The 17,756-nt window shown below is 33.1% G+C and overlaps 1 protein-coding gene across 3 annotated transcripts in view; it reads right to left on the bottom strand.

Annotated features, from left to right (window-relative positions):
• The window catches only part of LOC140448750 (dynamin-like), a 53,785-nt gene that overhangs the window by 16,995 nt on the left and 19,034 nt on the right, over positions 1-17,756 (bottom strand). For all 3 annotated transcript variants that reach the window (XM_072541863.1, XM_072541862.1, XM_072541861.1), the window contains exons 2-4: positions 16,061-16,134; positions 9,269-9,418; positions 974-1,177 (exon numbers count right to left, since the gene is read on the bottom strand). In XM_072541863.1, coding sequence (XP_072397964.1) covers positions 974-1,177; positions 9,269-9,418; positions 16,061-16,134 — 428 coding nt within the window. The remainder of the gene's footprint in view (positions 1-973; positions 1,178-9,268; positions 9,419-16,060; positions 16,135-17,756) is intronic.

The raw sequence follows: 17,756 nt of genomic DNA on the forward strand, positions 1-17,756 counted from the left end.
AAAGTTCGTCAAAGATTACATGAATTTGGTTTGCAAAGTTGCAGATCAGCAACTGGGCCCAAATTAGTTCCACGGCACAGAGTGGCTAGTCTACAATTTTCCTTTTCATTGTTGGTTTATCTCGTAGGTGTTGGTAGCTAATTTATCAAAGTTTTCGTATATTTTCTGTTTGAGTTTGTTTTTTATATCAGTTTCTTTCAGTTTTCTAACATCTAATGTTGGAGTTCTTTAGAGTTCTCTAATACGTAGTGATTATTGGGTTATGGTCTGATGTGAAATCTGCTCCTGGATATGTTTTAACTGATTTGATGGTGTTACGATATCTCTCTTTAATGATTATATAATCGATAAGAATCGTAAAAAATGGCAAAAATCGTGCAACTAACTTTAAATGCAACAAAATCCAAAAATGGCATAAGAAAGCTGCCTTTTTCACCTTTGAAATGTTTTTTTTTGTTTTTTGTCGAGAGACCACTCTGATTTTTTTTTAAACCAACTGTATACGAAAAAAATTTGTCTTTTTTTAGTCACTCTCATTCAATTCGACCAAGAAAACTTCAAGTTAATTGTAAATGATGTGAACTCGCGTGTATCATATTTAGTAATTCCACTGAAACATCAATTGTACTTGAAACTTTCACTGGTTTAGTTTTTTTTTAATTCGAAACAAATCCTTATCTTTAATATGAATTTAGGAAGTACATAACTGGTAGATATGAGTTAATACGAGGTTAGAAAAGAAAGCAATAATAAAATACAATATTGTACTTTACTATTATATTATTCTCATATGTATACAGGGTGTTGTAGAATATGTTTCATTACTGAACAAAAATATATGGATTCTTCCATTTTTTTTCTATATATTTGATAGTTTTCACATTACTGGCAAGTCTCTTTCTGTACAATTGTTTAAAACATAAACCAAAAATCACAAAGCAATCCACAAATACTATAAAACATATATATTTACCTTGAGGATCCACTTCTCTGGCGATCTGTAAAGCATCTGAGTTGGCCAGATCTGTATTGGCCGGCGTGACCGCCAAGATAAGGCAGGAATCTCTGTTGATGAACTGCAAAATCATGTTTCTTATCTGCTGTTCGATGTCAGCTGGTTGGTCCCCTATGGGCACCTTGGTCATACCCGGCAGATCTATCAGAGTCAGGTTAAGAACTGAAATAGAAATATTAGTTTTTATATTACGATCTCATTCTAGTACAGAATTCAAAATTTTAACAAAAAATAGCAAATTTTTATTTAAAAAGAAACTTAATTTTTTTTAATAGTAAAAAATGGAGATTGTGGCGTGTTCCATAAATCTATCCATAGAAGGTATGACGCACATTCCCCTATAATTATTGGGGTTTTTTGTATCCCTTTTTATGTATGGAACTTAACCCTTTCAGTGCGGGGTGGTCCTATATGGCCCACGAAATTTAAAAAAGTGCTAGTGGTGCCTATTTGTCCCCTACATTCACTTTAATCAAATACAACCGTATTACTAAAGATTTCGATATGTTATGCAACCAACAATTCGTTGATATAACCTCAAATTTTCTAGAAATAGGTGTTCTTGTATATGTGGTTCTGTGTTTTGTTGCTATGATACATATTTAGCGTTTTTGCCTGCAAAATACTAGTACATAACAATCCTGAAGGCGTTTGTTGTTGAAAGTAAGTAAAATTTCTTAACAAAATCCATTTTCCGTCATTGTTTTCGCACAATTCATAAAGTGGGACATGGATGTCCCAGTAGTCTTTTGCTCAGGTCATTCGTCTCATCAGTTTTTTTTATATCTATTTATATGCAGTTCCTGAATTATGGCCAGACGTTTTTTAACACAAAAAGAATTGAAAAACGTCGTTGAAGAGCTAAGTGACCTGCCACAACCAGAGGAACCCTTTGCTGGCTCAGATTCTGACGAATATCTACCCAGTAACGGAAAGTCTCACGAAGGTTCAGATCAAAAAGAACATTCTTCGCAAGAGGGGATTTTACAAGAGATCTCGAAAGGATAGATTAGGAGGAAAAAGGAGAGGAGAAGTCAGATGAAGACCAGTCTGGTCTCGTAGCTTGGAAATAACCATAGACGAAGTTCCAACCAAAACATTATATTCCAAATCAAAGGCAAGGAGTAGGAACCTTTTCCTGGCTCAGATTCTGACGAATATCTACCCAGTGACGGAGAGTCTCATGAACGTTCAGATTAGCAAAAACATTCTTCGCAAGAGGATGATTTTAAAAGAGATCTCGAAAGGATAGATTATGAAGAAGAAGAAGAAGAGAAGTCAGATGATGACTAGTCTGGTCTCGTAGCTTGGAAACAACCATAGACGAAGTTCCAACCAAAACATTATATTCCAAATCAAAAGCAAGGAGTAGTCACTTTGGATGTTAGGTTCGAGTGAGTTGGATGTGCTTATAAAGTTGTTTTCTCGGTCACTTGCACAACACCAAATTAAAGAAACTGATTACTACGAAACAATGATCGGTCTTTTTTTGTACCATGATCATGTGCTACAACAAATTACCGAACACGAAAGACTATTGGTCGAATAATGAATCACTTGGCAACCTAGCCATAAAAAAGGCTATAGTACGTGACTGATGTTGCTATTTGTTATCAAAAATATACTACAGTATACTCCCTTTATAACGAACACGGTTATTACGAGGTTTCGCTTATAACGAGGTACATGAGATGTCCCGTGAAATTTCTATTGAACTATAACCCTTTATAGCGAGGTAAATTTGCTTATAACGAGAGAAAATAAGATTGCAAAACGTGTTTTTTACGTTTTGGCCCGGCCGTAGCTATAAATAAATACCCTTTTTAAATGCGGGCCGCCCGCAATAAACTTCTTACAATTTATGATTCTTAGTCGGAAATGTAAAATTTATGATTCACAAGTGTCATTGTATTGGGTTGACCATTCACACCTAATAATATGGGTCCTAATAGACAAGATGTGGAAAGTGTTTTAAAGGTTGTCAGAAACTTTATCCAAGGACAAAACGCAAATGAAGAAGCATAAAACTGTTTCACATCTTTAGAAAATATGATAGATAGAATACTGGACAATGAAAGCAGTCAAAAATGACAAAATAACTTTATACGCTTTATACATATTTACAGAATACAGATTTTTTGTTTTAACATATATCATTGACAGTAAAAGTAAACAACTCTTTTTTGTTTTAATGCATTTCATTGACAATAAAAGTAAACAACTTTGTTTTAAAAACGCCATTCAAACAATATTTATTAGCATCTTATATTGCTCCGAATGGCTTCACTATAGAAAGTTAATGTTTTAGAAAACTACATATTCATATGTATGCACAATATTATTGTTGTTGGATATAACGAGATCCGCTTATAACGAGGTAATTAGTCTGCCATTTCAGTTCTCGTTATAGAGGGAGTCTACTGTATAATGATTCTCAAAAGATTAATAATTCACCTAAGACATGTTACTTGGATGAAGTGGTGTCATGTTTGAAGCATACTTTTGGAAGAGCCAGAACAGAGGGGTCTCATCAGTCTATTAATGAAACTATAAACAAATTCAAGGGAAGGTCTTCCCCAAAACAGTATATTCCACTAAAACTAATAAAAAGGGGAAATAAAACTGTGGCAAAGGTCTGACACTTTTACCGGATTCATGACACTGACTCTGGTAAAGAGGTTGAAGCTGTTGCTGGTACTTGTGAACGTGTGGTGAGAAAACTAGCTAGTTCAGTACATTCTTCTGATGTGTGCCTCTATTTTGACACGTTTTTCACATCTGTAAATTTATTGAGTGAATTTGCCTTGTATTGACATATGTATAAGTAATCGCATAAATACACCAAAATTTGAAATAAAAAAAGATGTCAAGAGGTGACTCTGATTTTCAAGTTTTGGATGCTAGGATACTGAGTACTAGGTGGAAAGATACTTTCTTTCTTTCTCCCCTTCCTTTTACCCTATCAGGGTGTCGGATTTGGGCTAGCTATTTTAACTTCCATTTACCCACCTCTTTCATTCTTTTCTGTTTCCTGCCATTATTTTCAATTCCTCGAGTGATTTTTGTTTAAGTTTTCCCGCCTCTACTACTTGCTGTATCTATTTTTTTATTGGTCTGCCTCTTTTTCTTTTTCCGATGTTTTTTGCTTCATAAATTTTTCTTGTTATTCTATTGGATTGCATCCTCATCACATGCCCATACCAGTTCATTTGTCTCTTTGCTATTTTGTTCATTATCGGCTCCTGGTTGGCCATTCTCCTAATAGTCTCGTTGCTTAATCTATCCCATTTTGTCTTTCCCACTATCCTTCTTAGATGTCTCATATCCATTGCGTTTATCCTGCTCTTATGTTTTTCCAGAATTGTCCAGTTTTCACTTGCCTAGAGCACAGTCGGTATCACTATTGTGTTATATATTTTTATTCTTGTTTCTCGTGCAAGTTCTCTTTTTCCCATTATTGGGGCTAACGCATAATATAACTTGTTTGATTTCTTTGCTCTATTTGTTATTTCCCAGTCTATTTTTCCGTCATTAGTTATTATACTTCACAGGTATTCGTAAGTTGTTACTATTTCCAATTCTGAGTTTTTACATTTTATCTTTATTTGATTATCTTCCTTATTTCCTTTGCCGCTGATTATCATTATCTTTCTTTTTTCAGAAGAGTTTATCTCCATTTTTAGTTCTTCTATTTGTTCTACCCATATATCCATTAGTTTCTGCATTGTATTCTCGGAATCTGCTATTAGTACTATGTCGTCTGCATACATTAAAGACTCTATTGTTACCGGTTGTAATCTGCGGTAACCTATTATTGTCTGTAGTTGATTGGTTCTGACTCTAGTGGTGGCAAGATACAACAAATGTATTACTAATGTCTAACTGGCACAAGACATCTATAGAATTTGCGGGAAGGAAACTAAAAACTGGTGAACGTGCTATAATTGAAAGTCCATCATGTTCTATAATCAGTTCATGGGATGAGTGGACCTTTCGGACCAAAAAGTATCTACTTATGATTTAATAGTGACCGAAAATCCGGTAAATGGCGATAGTAGTCTTCTGAGTTTTCTAGTTCCTTTGGTAGAGCAGCTTATAGAACATGGTAATTCCAAAGCCAAAGTGAAGAGACGATTGAGTGGTCGCTCTGGAAGAATTTCCAAACGCCAAAAGGCCATGGTGAATGTCGGGAACCATTTGCCAAAGCAAATTTCTACCAGGAGGAGATACCACAGATGTTCTCTCAGTAACAAAGAGACAAAAACCAAAACAATTTATATCGTATGTGATTTGCCATTATGCAAGACGTGTTCTTTCCACATCATTAACAATTTTTTTCATGTGATTTTATATTTTTTTCAATATATAATATCAAAAGAGAGAAAATTTTACCGTCAATATTTTCGACTGGTATGAAAGCCTGTATATTTTTTTTCGTTATTTTTCTATCAAATAAGCATTTATTAAATATTCTTGTCTCAATGCCGAAGAGGCGCGTTTTAGCAGTTCTGCAGGGCCAGTTGCTCTGTTATTTTTCATCCTTTTTAGCATTTCTTATTTTGTTTTCAGATGTATTTGCAACTTCTGTTTGTCTGCGTCTTATATCGCAAGTTCAGGGAGAATATAGCTATCTTTTTTCTCGTAATAATTCATAGTAATATTTTACCCATTTATCAATTAGTATTGGTTCTATTTACACTTTCATGGCTATTCTATCTGAAGTTCCTCAACGTTTTCCTTCAGTTTTGGCGTTGATTGAATAACCAATCAACGGTTTTGGCAATGATTTTTACACCAAAAAAAAGCAGAAATTTTGTATTCTTTTTCGTTTATTAACTCTTTTGAGAAAACTTATTTTAATAGCATGAATTTCTCTTCATTTTCACATTCTATTACAATAAAGTTCTATTAATGTTTAATGAGTCTGCTAAAAATAATTCTGACCTTTACCAATCAATAATACTATCCCTATTAATAGCTCAATAAATATTCAACAAAAGTTTTTTTTTTTTTCAAGTTTAAGCAATTAATTATTATCCCAATACCAATACACTTACGAAGACGTGTGTATATAAATGTATTTTTAGATGTTTTGATAGACAAGACAATAAGTTCGTTACAGCATTTCTGTAGCCCGTTAAAAATGATATCCAAGTTGAAGGTTGAAACATGAACTATTTCTGGTGCAAATATTTGAAGTAATTTGTCATTTTATGATCAAAATTGTTGTTGGAATTTGTGTTAAAAATTGTAAAGGTCAATGTCGTTAAAATTTATGAGATCACGGCAAAATACATTGTAAAGTAGTGATTTATGAGATTTATATATTTCTTCCATTTCGCAAATTTTATATTTTGTACCTCTACATTCATATTGACAATTCTGACATATATTATATATTTTAAAGTAGACGACTTTAAAATGATATTGCCAATATTGCTGAGTTGCGTTCCTGGAACGACTTTATGTTAGTAATATTGGTAGCATCAGCATAAAGAAAAATTTTTCCATCGATTTTTAAGATAGTGATGTCATTTATAAAGATAAGGAAAAGTAGAGGACCCAGTACTGACCCTTGTGGTACTCCACATTCGATGTTTTTGTGACTAGAGTCAGTATCATTTGCTCTAACTAGTTGTTTCCTATTCCTCAAGTAAGATTGAAACCAATTTAAAGAAATATCTCGATATCTGTAGAAATTTAGTTTTTTTTATCAAAATTTCGTGATTTACACAATCAAAAGCTTTGGCATAGTCACAAAAAACAGTGGCAGTACAAAGATTATTGTTTAGTGTTTGATAGACCTCATGTAGTACAGAAAACATAGCATCGCTGGTACATTTATTAGATAAAAAGCCGAACTGACTTTGTAATAAAATGTTGTTTTCAACGAGAAATGACATTCGGGCTTTTATAAGTCTCTCAATAATTTTGGATATAACCGGTAGTAAGGCATTAGGTCTATAGTTACAGACATTAGATTTTTCACCACCCTTATGAAGAGGAATAATAATGGCTGTCTTTGGGCACACTGGAAATATACCTTTTTTAAAGAAATCGTTAATTAGTGAGACCATCACTTCCAACACATTATTTGGAAGATTTAAGAAAATTTTTATGGATAGTCCATCAGTACTACAGGAGCGGTCCATGTTAGGAATAACTCTGCGAGACAGAATAACCAACGAAGACATCAGGAGAAGAACCGGAGTGACTGACATCATCGAGAAGATAGCCAGACTAAAATGGAGATGGGCAGGACACATAGCCAGAATGACAGATGGGCGATGGACAAAGAGGTTATTGGAATGGAGGCCAAGGGGAGACAAGGGAAGCGTCGGTCGACCACCTACAAGATGGACTGACGATTTAAGAAGACTCAATAAAAACTGGATAAGAGCGGCGCAAGATAGACGGGGTTGGAAACATAAGGAAGAGGCCTATGTTCAGCAGTGGACTCTTGAGGCTGGATGATGATGATGATGATGACAGGAAGATTTGCTTTTGATACTACTGATTGTTTGGATTAGTTCAGATTTATTAACTGGTCTTATAAAGAATGAATTCGAGACCTTTTTTTGAATTGGGGAGATAGGAAATAGGATCTTGTTGAAAGAAATTTTTAAGATCTACAACTCTTATTTGAACCTTTTGTTATAACGAAACGTTTTATAGGTTTAATTATACGATTTGAAAAAAAAAACTGAACCAAAATCAGTTGTACCTACGCCTTAAATGATTTGTCACCAGCTGTCCGTTTTAGAATCTTCAAAAACTTAAGATTTTTTCAGCTTTTTTTCCTTTACTGGCCTAAATTCTGCAATTTTAACAAGTTTCAGAACGATTCATTTTCTTACATGAATTATACAGCTTTATACGACAAATAAAACATATCTGATGACTAGATTAGACTTCCACAAGTTAATATTGTATGGAAATGAATAAAAAATGACAAATAAAGATATTGTGGGCAGTATTATCGAACATAAGACACTATTTTTGGGCTTCTTGCGTAATTTTCTTATCTTTTGTGGTCGATAAATTTAGAATCCTAATATTTGACTCGGTGTAAGAAATAGTATTACGTTTTTTAAAAAAATAAATGTTGGAACTATTCTGTCATACGATACCCTAGAGAACATCCGTAAACTGCGTCGTATGGTAGAGGGAGGACTTCGTTTATCACGATGGCATTGATTATATTTTTATTATATGTTACTGGGTATGGTTAACCAGATCCTACTTAATTATGCCGAGGAATTTGCGACGCAGTTGGTCTCATTTAGCATAATTAGAGCCGCTTCTTTGATTTTTCTCTTTTCACCATTCGTTTCTTTTAGGACTATATTTGAATCATTCCATTGAACCCTATCTTCATTATCCCATGCGTGTTTCTATTTTTAATATAAGATTGATGTTCACTTATTCTAACATTTAAAAGTCTTGATGTTTTGCCTAAATAAAAATGATCGCATTCACAAGGTATTTTATAAATACAATTTCAAATACCATTGAATTTTTTAAAAAATTACTGAAAAGGGAAGTCATAAGTTACAATTGCGACCTCGAAATGAGGGAGAGCCTCATTTCGGGCCTTTCAAAAGTACAATTTTTTTACGACGTAGTTTATGGATGTTCCCTACTCGTTTTCTTCAAATTTCTTTTTTTTCCCGTTTCGACTTTTTAAGGGCAGTGTTGATCTTCTTCTATAATGGCTTCTCCCATATGTTTTGATCTTCTGGAAATTTCTTCTTGTTGGAAAGGCCTCTTAGGCCTAAAGGCTTCTTAGGTCGATTTGATTAGTTGTGGTAAATTTTCAGAATTTTTAAGAGTATTTAGATTATGAAAAAGAAAAAGAGCAAAATAGTATGGCATAAAAGTTTGTATGCACTTTGGGAATTAATAGATGTGTATACCCTCGGGCGATTTACAACCACTTCGGTCAGAGGTCCTCGTGTTTGTAAGATAGTCGCCTTCAGTCATAGACATCCACTTAATACTCTTGGTACATAAATAACTATTAATTATCTTATTTAGTCTATATAATAATTAAATTTACTCTCAAATAATATTTATATTTTAATATTAATTTTATATTTCGTTTGAATTTGACGAGAACTTTTTGAGAATCATTCAGAACTTTAAAAAAAAATAACTTTTGTTTATAAAACTAAATATGAGATATGTGACAGGCTTAATTGGACCGTCATAATGTCTTTTAATTTATACATTGTCATACTAAAAAAAACTTACCATGAGGTGAATATATTTTGAGATTGATAGGTATGGTGGATATGCCCTTGTTACTGCCTGTAACTCGATCTGTCTCCGCTTCGATTTCCTTTCTGATCTCACCAAAGTCGCTGTATTTGTTGCCCTTCTTGTGCAAAAATTCCCCATATTCTGTAACATAAGCAAGAAATGTTATTCATTGTTTGTCTAGAATAGTATGGTAAGATGAGTTGAGTTATAAAAACGAATTTGCGTAGGATATTTACAATTCTTCTGCTTTCGATTGTCAATATATTGTTATAATTGTAAAATGCTGTGTATGTTTCAATCCGTTAGAAATAAAAATTTGCAGAATAAATCCACAATTGCAGAAAAGAAGAAAAAAGGACAATGTTTGGCGTACGGCTTAATAAAACCTTCTCTGTGCGGTTTCTAGGAATATTAATAATAATCGTATTTTTTGTTTACGTTTCGGTTAGGTAGGTGAGACAATAGATGTTTTTCGAACAGATTAGGAATTTTTGAAACCGACTGTAAAGTAAACAGCGTAATTCTTTTAGATAATTTCTTAGGAGACATTTGTTAAGTTTAATTTTTTTAATGTAAAGTTTGTTTCACGAAAAATGGTTGAGTGCTTAATGGTTACCTGAGTTGATCCTATTGTGTATACAAGAGTCTCTCAATAAACTACCGAAGTACACAGGGTCGCACTTCAGAAAGTTTCTTATTTAATATATTTCATTGGTAGCTGTGTAATACACGAATATAAAAATTTATTAAATTATTTCATATGGTATTTTCAGGTTGTTCAAGTGAATATACTTGATAATTGAACAATTTTTAACATGAAGAAAGTAGTTTAAAAATGTACAGTAATAATAGTTCTATTTACAGTATATACATACAAACGAATACATAATGTACAAAAAATATATGAATTGAAAAAAAAATATAGAAAAATATATACAAGTTAATATTTACAAAAAAAATACCCAAAATAACCAAAATATATTTATGAATTCCTAAATACCTAATTCTGTTTCGCTGTCGCTATCCTCTTCAAGATTAATAACAATTGGTTTAATTATGTGATTCAAAGTAACATATGAATTTTCTACGTTCATTACATGGCGTACTGAATTTTTCCAACTTTCTGGGGAGATATCATCACTTTCCTTATTAATTCGACTACACTACCACTTAAAGTCGGAGAAACATTTTGTGACCTAACATTTGACTTTACTTGGTGCCACATATGCTCTATGGGATTAAATAAACAATAGTAGGGCGGAAGCCGTAACACTGTATGTCCCATGTCCTCGGCCAATGCGTCACAAACATAAACTTTTTTAATAGAAAATGATTTTAACACTTCTAACAGTTCATTTTTTAAATAACTTTCTTCAAAATATATATCGTTTTCTAACAGATAGTTTTGAATTTCAATTTTCGTGTTATTTGCACTTGGGGACTTATGTAATTGACGACTGTGGTAACTTGCATTGTCCATTACTATCACACTGTTTTGAGGAAGGTTAGGTATAAGACAATTCTTAAACCATTGCTCAAAAAGCTCTGCCGTTGTATCCTCATGGTCGTCCACGCAGGAGTCTTTAATGTTCTTTGCAGAAAGCCATAAGGCATTTGGGACCCAACCATTTTCTGATCCTACATGTAAAATTGTTATTCTTTTCCCTTTGTTTGATGGAGCTTTTGTTTGACACCTGTTGGAAGAATCGGACCATCCTTTGGATGGTGTTTCATGAGTGTCAAACCATGTCTCGTCCAGATAAATTATTGGTCGATCTTCTGTACGGTACTTTCTTATGGAAGTTATATATTCAGTACGCCACTTTTGTAAACGATGGGACTCCATAAGCACTTGCCTTTTGTCAATTGTACGATATCTGAAGCCCATTTTAGACAAAATCCTCCAAAGACTAATGCGGCTACAGTTTATTTGTGTATCATCATTAGTAAGCCGTTGTTTTAAAGCATCTAATGTAGGTATCCGTTGCTTTTCGTACATTGAGTAAATTTTTCGTCTTATTAAGTCCTTATCACTTTCGTCAATACATTTGGTAGAACCGGCATCCTTACGCCTCCTTCTTGACTTAATGGGACTTGATGTAATTCTTTTCACTGTGGTTAGAGGTATTTTCGTTAAATCAGATATTTCACTGGCAGCAGTATTAGCAGTAAGTCCTCTTGTAAGTAAAGAACTATATATTGTTTTTACGATTTCTCTAGCGTCAGCAGATAAATGCTTTTTCTTTGCTGGAACACTGGAAGAAGCACCATCAATGTTTTCCACGGACGCCACATAATGCTGTTTTATAGGTATAAATAGGTATATGGTAACACTTAAAAATTTCTCATCGGTTTTATATACTTTTACAAATTATACAGAATAGAGGTAACCTGTATAATTATTCTAGGAAATACTTAACGATCAACAAATTTATTGTGGTCATTAAAAGATCAACCATTGATAGTGAAACTCACTGTTAAAATGTTTACAACTTCATGAAATAAAATGTATTCTAATCGTTTTTATAATTTTATACGATTTTTTAATCGTTTTTATATTACCAGGAATTTATTATACAAACAAGATAACGACACTCCACAGTTACTTCAATTTTACCTGAATACTTACCTGCTCAACTAATGTTTACTAAGCTGGGGTACTTGCGGTCGGGTTTTATTGCAATCATTCAACCATTTTTCGTGAAATAAACTATACACGGAAATTTTAAGAAAGACAGGATTAAGAAGAGAAGGTTCTGTTTTTTTAATTTAGATGTAGGTGTATTTGCAACATTGTTCAATATTTTTATTATCTGTTACAATTGTTCCTTGAGATTAACATATAATTCGCCTTTTGTTCAAGTTTCGGTTTTTCATTAGAGTCATCAGTACGTATCTAAGCTTTTTTAATCCCTTGCAGCTATTATGTATGATCATCTTGTTGTTTCTAGCTTTTTTAATTGCTCCACCCAGTGCTATGTTAAGAAGTGTAGTAGACAGACTGTCATCTTGTCGATCTTAACAACACAAAAAAGTCACTAAATAACAAATATCTCAATAATAATTATAAAGACACTAATAATTTTCGTCTACAATAATATGGATACGCTTACAAATACATTTGTTATATTTCAGTCTGTTCAAAGGATGCTGCAGCTCTTTTTATACATGAACATATGTTCTAGAAATCGCCAGCGAAGGCATAAACACCGAATCAGCGCTTTCAACACAAGATTCCAGAAAAATATCGCGAGTAGAGCATTGATAGAACGCCAAGTCGAATTTTTGAGATGAAACATCTTCGCTTCGTGAATTACAGGACCTTAATTACAATCATAAAACAATAATTTGCATTTTAAGTAAGAGTTGGTGTCTATTTACAGAGTCAAAGGCTTGCTGGAAGTTTATGTCATGTTCTTAGCACTTTTTAATCAGTTTTGTTAGTAGATGAATGGCGTCTGTGGTTGATTTTCCTTTTCTGAAGCCTTGTTGGGATTGCCTTAATGTATTTTCGGTGTATTTATCTATTCTGTTTCTTAGATGCTTGTCAATATTTTGTATGTGGTGGACAAAGGGGGTATAGAAGACGTTTAAATCATTATGGAAAGAATTATTAAGAGATTTAAACAGTCGATGGTATGCTGTCTTAGAATGATCCTGTTAATCATTAAACGACTGTTCCAACAGAACATTACGATTAAAAATGTTTTGATTACTTCAGGGAAAAATAACGTACGTGATGGAGCTCTTATATTAATTCAACTAAACATGTAATATGTTACACATACGGATTTTATCTCAATATAGATAAAGAAATATTGATTGTCAAAAGTAGTCTAAAATTTACAACTGAACTATTTTAAAACATTTCTGTTATCTACATTTTATCGCTTTCTTTCTTAGTTATCTAAGATAACTGTCAGTATACAGTACTAGACTATATGTTTTTCTAGGTACCTACCAGGTAGGAATTAATAATACTGTATTCTTGATAAGAAGTTTAAATGGAGATAATAGAAATGGGTTCTTACAAGGAGATTCTGATTATCAAGTAAAGACATTTTTAAAAAGTCCATTAAACAATCTCATTTCCATAATGAATTTCATATTAGAACCAGATACGCAACATAACTTTTTATGTATGGAAGAGAAGGTTTAGGTACTATTTCATCAAGTGGAAGTAGCTGTAAGGTTGAAAATATTCAACCGTTCTAATCTACAGCAACATTATACGAGTATAACCTAGCGAGTGATCAAAATTAAGACAATTTTGAAGATGAATTGCTAAATGAAGACATTACTTAACTTTTTGAAGTTGAAGATGTTTGAGCTATATATATAAGCGAGGTTCCTACTGCCTTTGCCGCTTCTCACATTTCGACCGTCATAATTTTCTGTCCATCCGCCCGTCTTCTTTGATGGCTCTATTTTTCATTATGTGCCGTACATTTTCTTCCCAGGCAACTGAAGGCCTTCTTCTTCTTCTTCTTTATTGTGGTATGTAACTGAAAGCTTTCTTTGGTCATCTATCTTCATTTATTTGCTTCACGTGACCATACCACACTAGTTGTCTCGTTTCAATTCTGTCTACACTGGAATATACAGTATTTGTCCTCCTTCTAATATCTTCATTCCTGATATGATCTTTTTTGGATACAACACACGCTCTCATTAGAAAATCCATTTCTATTACTTCTATTCTTTTTCTATCTTTTTTCGTGATATGCCAAACTTCTGCCCCATAAATCATAATAGGCTCTACCAAGGTTTGATAGATTGTCAATTTCGTTTCTTGTCTAATATCTTTAGACGATAGTATAAGATATTTATATTCATTGCATGTTTTTGTGTTTATAATTTCTAACTCTGGATCTTCTTCATCATCTCCTATTTTAAGATACTCTGTCTTTGATATATTCATATTGAGGCCCCATTTTTCATATTCTTTCTTTAGTTTTCTAAACATCTAATCCATGTCTTCCTCATCATTCGCTACGACTGATCATCTGCGAAAAATAAAGTTGTTAGATATTTACCACCGCCTATGTCTATTCCCATTCTGGATACTTGTTTCCTCCACTGCTCTAGCGATGATTTAATATATATTTTAAATAAGGTCGGAGATAGACAACATCCTTATTTAAACCTCTTTGTTATTGGAAATGATTCAGATATAAAGTTTCCTTCTTTAACGTCACTTCTTGCATTTTTGTATATATTTGCGATAGTGCCCACATACTCTCTACTGAGACCTACTTTCATTAATGTTTGAAACACTTTTTTCAAAGATACCGTATCGTATGCCTTCTCTAAATCTACAAACAATAGGTGGATAGATAGATTCCTTGCCTTCCGTTTTTCGATTACCTGCTGCAGAACGAATATACCATCAGTGCACGATCTTCCTGCACGAAATCCATTTGGTTCTTCTGTTTTCGTCATCATCATCCAGCCTCAAGAGTCCATTGCTGAACATAGACCTCTTCCTCATGTTTCCAACCCCGTCTATCTTGCGCCGCTCTTATCCAGTTTTTATTCAGTCTTCTTAAATCGTCAGTCCATCTTGTAGGTGGTCGACCGACGCTTCTCTTGTCTTCCCTTGGCCTCCATTCTAATAACCTCTTTGTCCATCGCCCATCTGTCATTCTGGCTATGTGTCCTGCCCATCTCCATTTTAGTCTGGCTATCTTCTCGATGATATCAGTCACTCCGGTTCTTCTCCTGATGTCTTCGTTGGTTATTCTGTCTCGCAGAGTTATTCCTAACATTGACCGTTCCATTCTTCTCTGCGTGACTCTCAGTTTGGTAGCTGCTGCTTTTGTTAAGGTAAGTGTTTCTGCTCCGTACGTCAAGACTGGGAGGACGCACTGATCAAATACCTTTCTCTTTAGGCATGTGGGCAGCTCACTTTTAAAAGTTTCTCTAAGTTTTCCAAATGCTGCCAACCCAAGGCCGATTCTTCTCTTCAGTTCATGAGTCTGGTTATCCCTGCCAATCATAATTTCATGTCCCAGGTATTTATATCTATCTACGAGTTCTATTTCTTTCCCACCAATACTGATGTTCTGGTTGGGTACCAAATTGGTCATGATTTTTGTTTTCGAGATATTTATATTTAAACCTACATTTTCTGTAGCCACAACGAGTTCCTGTACCATCTCTCTTGTCATACCTAGATCTTCAGCTATTATAAGTATATCATCGGCGAAACGTAAATTGTTTAGATATTCTCCATCTATTTTTATATCCTTTGTTATCCAATCCAAATTCTTAAAAGCATGTTCTAGCACCGTATGAAAAAGTTTAGGTGACATTGGGTCTCCTTGTCTAACCCCCCGTTCTATTTTTATGCGATTACTGTTAGTATGTAATCTGACAGTGGTTGTTGCCTGCAGGTATATTTTGTATAATAATTTAGTATATCTATAATCTAGCCTGCATTCTTTAAGTAGTCTGTAATATTTTATTACATAGCAAACATAGCGCCTGTCATAGCGCCTGTAATATTTTATTACAGGCGCTATGTTGTCTATTTTCTTTACGCAAAAAGTTCAGCGACTCTCCAAAAGTGACTTATTTGTTATGAAAGTTGTACAACAGAGTAAAATGTTATTCTGTTGTCGTCTTGTCGTCCTTCTACTAAAATCAAAACGGACTGGTACATAAAATATTAAAATTGGGACGATTTTTTGTCAAATAACTTCTGATTTTTCTAAATCAACTCCAAAATCTATTAAATTTATATCAAAGAAAATTCCAGTGGAATTTCCTATCTAGACTCACCAAATTTGGAGTTGATCAGTTGGAGTATTAGCGGCCGCCTGGTAACAATACCAGCTCCTCTCGGTAAAAAGTCTCTGAAACAAAATATTTAGTCAATAACGTCACAAAAACATTCACTGTATGTACATTTTATTACTGTGGTTCAATTACAGTTTGTAAATATTTGGTTTGGAACGAATTGGAGGGAATCTGCGTTTTTAACGAAATTTACTTTTTATGGTTAGCTGTAATTAAACTTTAGATAATAATAAAAATAACGCAAGGAATATTTGGAGCCCGTATGATTCCAAACAAAAATCATTACAAGAAATCCTCTAGATAACTGAAAATAGAAATGTCATATGCATTGTGAAAAAGAAGACAGAAAAATCTAAAGAAATATATTCTCGTAACCCTACAACTAAACAAGTAAATTACTGGCAATACTATTAGCCCAGTCTGGTTAAAAAAAAAAGGTGGAAAAATGTTTCGCAGATATCTGAAGCTTTTAAGACATAGGTGGGGGATACTAGATGATGAATAGATGAAAAGATACTCCTAGTTTTACCTTGCGTTTTTTTAAACAATAATTTATGGTCACAATTTGATTTTTTGTCTATAAATTTTTTCCCTTATATTTTAAATAAACAATATTTATGTCATTTTTTTATGTTAAGAATATCTTTATTTTCCCGTTTTTTTAAATAAAATTGATAAATAATTTACAGAGATATTTGCATAAAAGCAGTTTTTTTGCACTAATTTATAAATTTTATAAATTTTTTTATTAACAAAATAAAATGGTATTAATACATTTAAACATCAAGGAATTACCATCTTTTAGATTTGTGCGAAATTTCCCCCCGATCAGTTAAATATTTTATAAGCTATTTAATTTGTTTATCCCTGAGGCTAATTATTTAAACTATTGAGCTTGCCCTATGCATGATGCTAGACATATTCAGTAAATTTCATAGGATTCTTTAAGACTTATACTATCTCAGAAATTAAATACATATTGAGTTTTCATCGAAATTATTTACAAAATAAACGTTTGAAAAAGGGGTATGTTTTTTACTTATAAACAATTGTAATAACTTCTACATTTTTCAAGCTACAGATTTGTGCATATAACCATTGGATAGCTGGTAAAAAAGCTCACATTAAAAAATAAAAAATCTTCTATGACCAATAGGAACGAAGTTAGTGACTATTTTTAAAAAAATCATATCTCCATTGTTTATAAACATTAAGAAGTAAAATTTGCACAAATTTTGAATGAAAATCTAAACTTTATATTGAAACTTATAGCTATAAAATTTATCTAATTTTTTGAAACGACGGTGCTTTCGAAAGTTCGACATAGGAAAGTGGAGAGGATATCTGTTTCAGATTCGTTTTTTTTCGACATCGGAACTTTAAATTGCAACACGATTCCTTTGCAGCTGCAAGCCTCTTTTTTTATTCTGGGGTAGCTCGTCAAAATATGAATAACTACATAGTTTTCACTGGCCGGAAAATATGGGAAAACTCGGAAAAATTGAGTCCATTTGAAATTCACCCTAAATACTTGCTTTTTTTTTAATTTGCTCGAATAGTCTGTCGCAGTATTAATAATGGTGACATAATTTTCACCCCCCATAAATCTCGGAAAATCCCGGAAAATCAACATATGTTTTTTCATTTTATATCAATGATGTAATAATACTTATATATT

This window comes from Diabrotica undecimpunctata, chromosome 8 (assembly GCF_040954645.1).
Source record: "Diabrotica undecimpunctata isolate CICGRU chromosome 8, icDiaUnde3, whole genome shotgun sequence".
Lineage (NCBI taxonomy): Eukaryota > Metazoa > Arthropoda > Insecta > Coleoptera > Chrysomelidae > Diabrotica > Diabrotica undecimpunctata.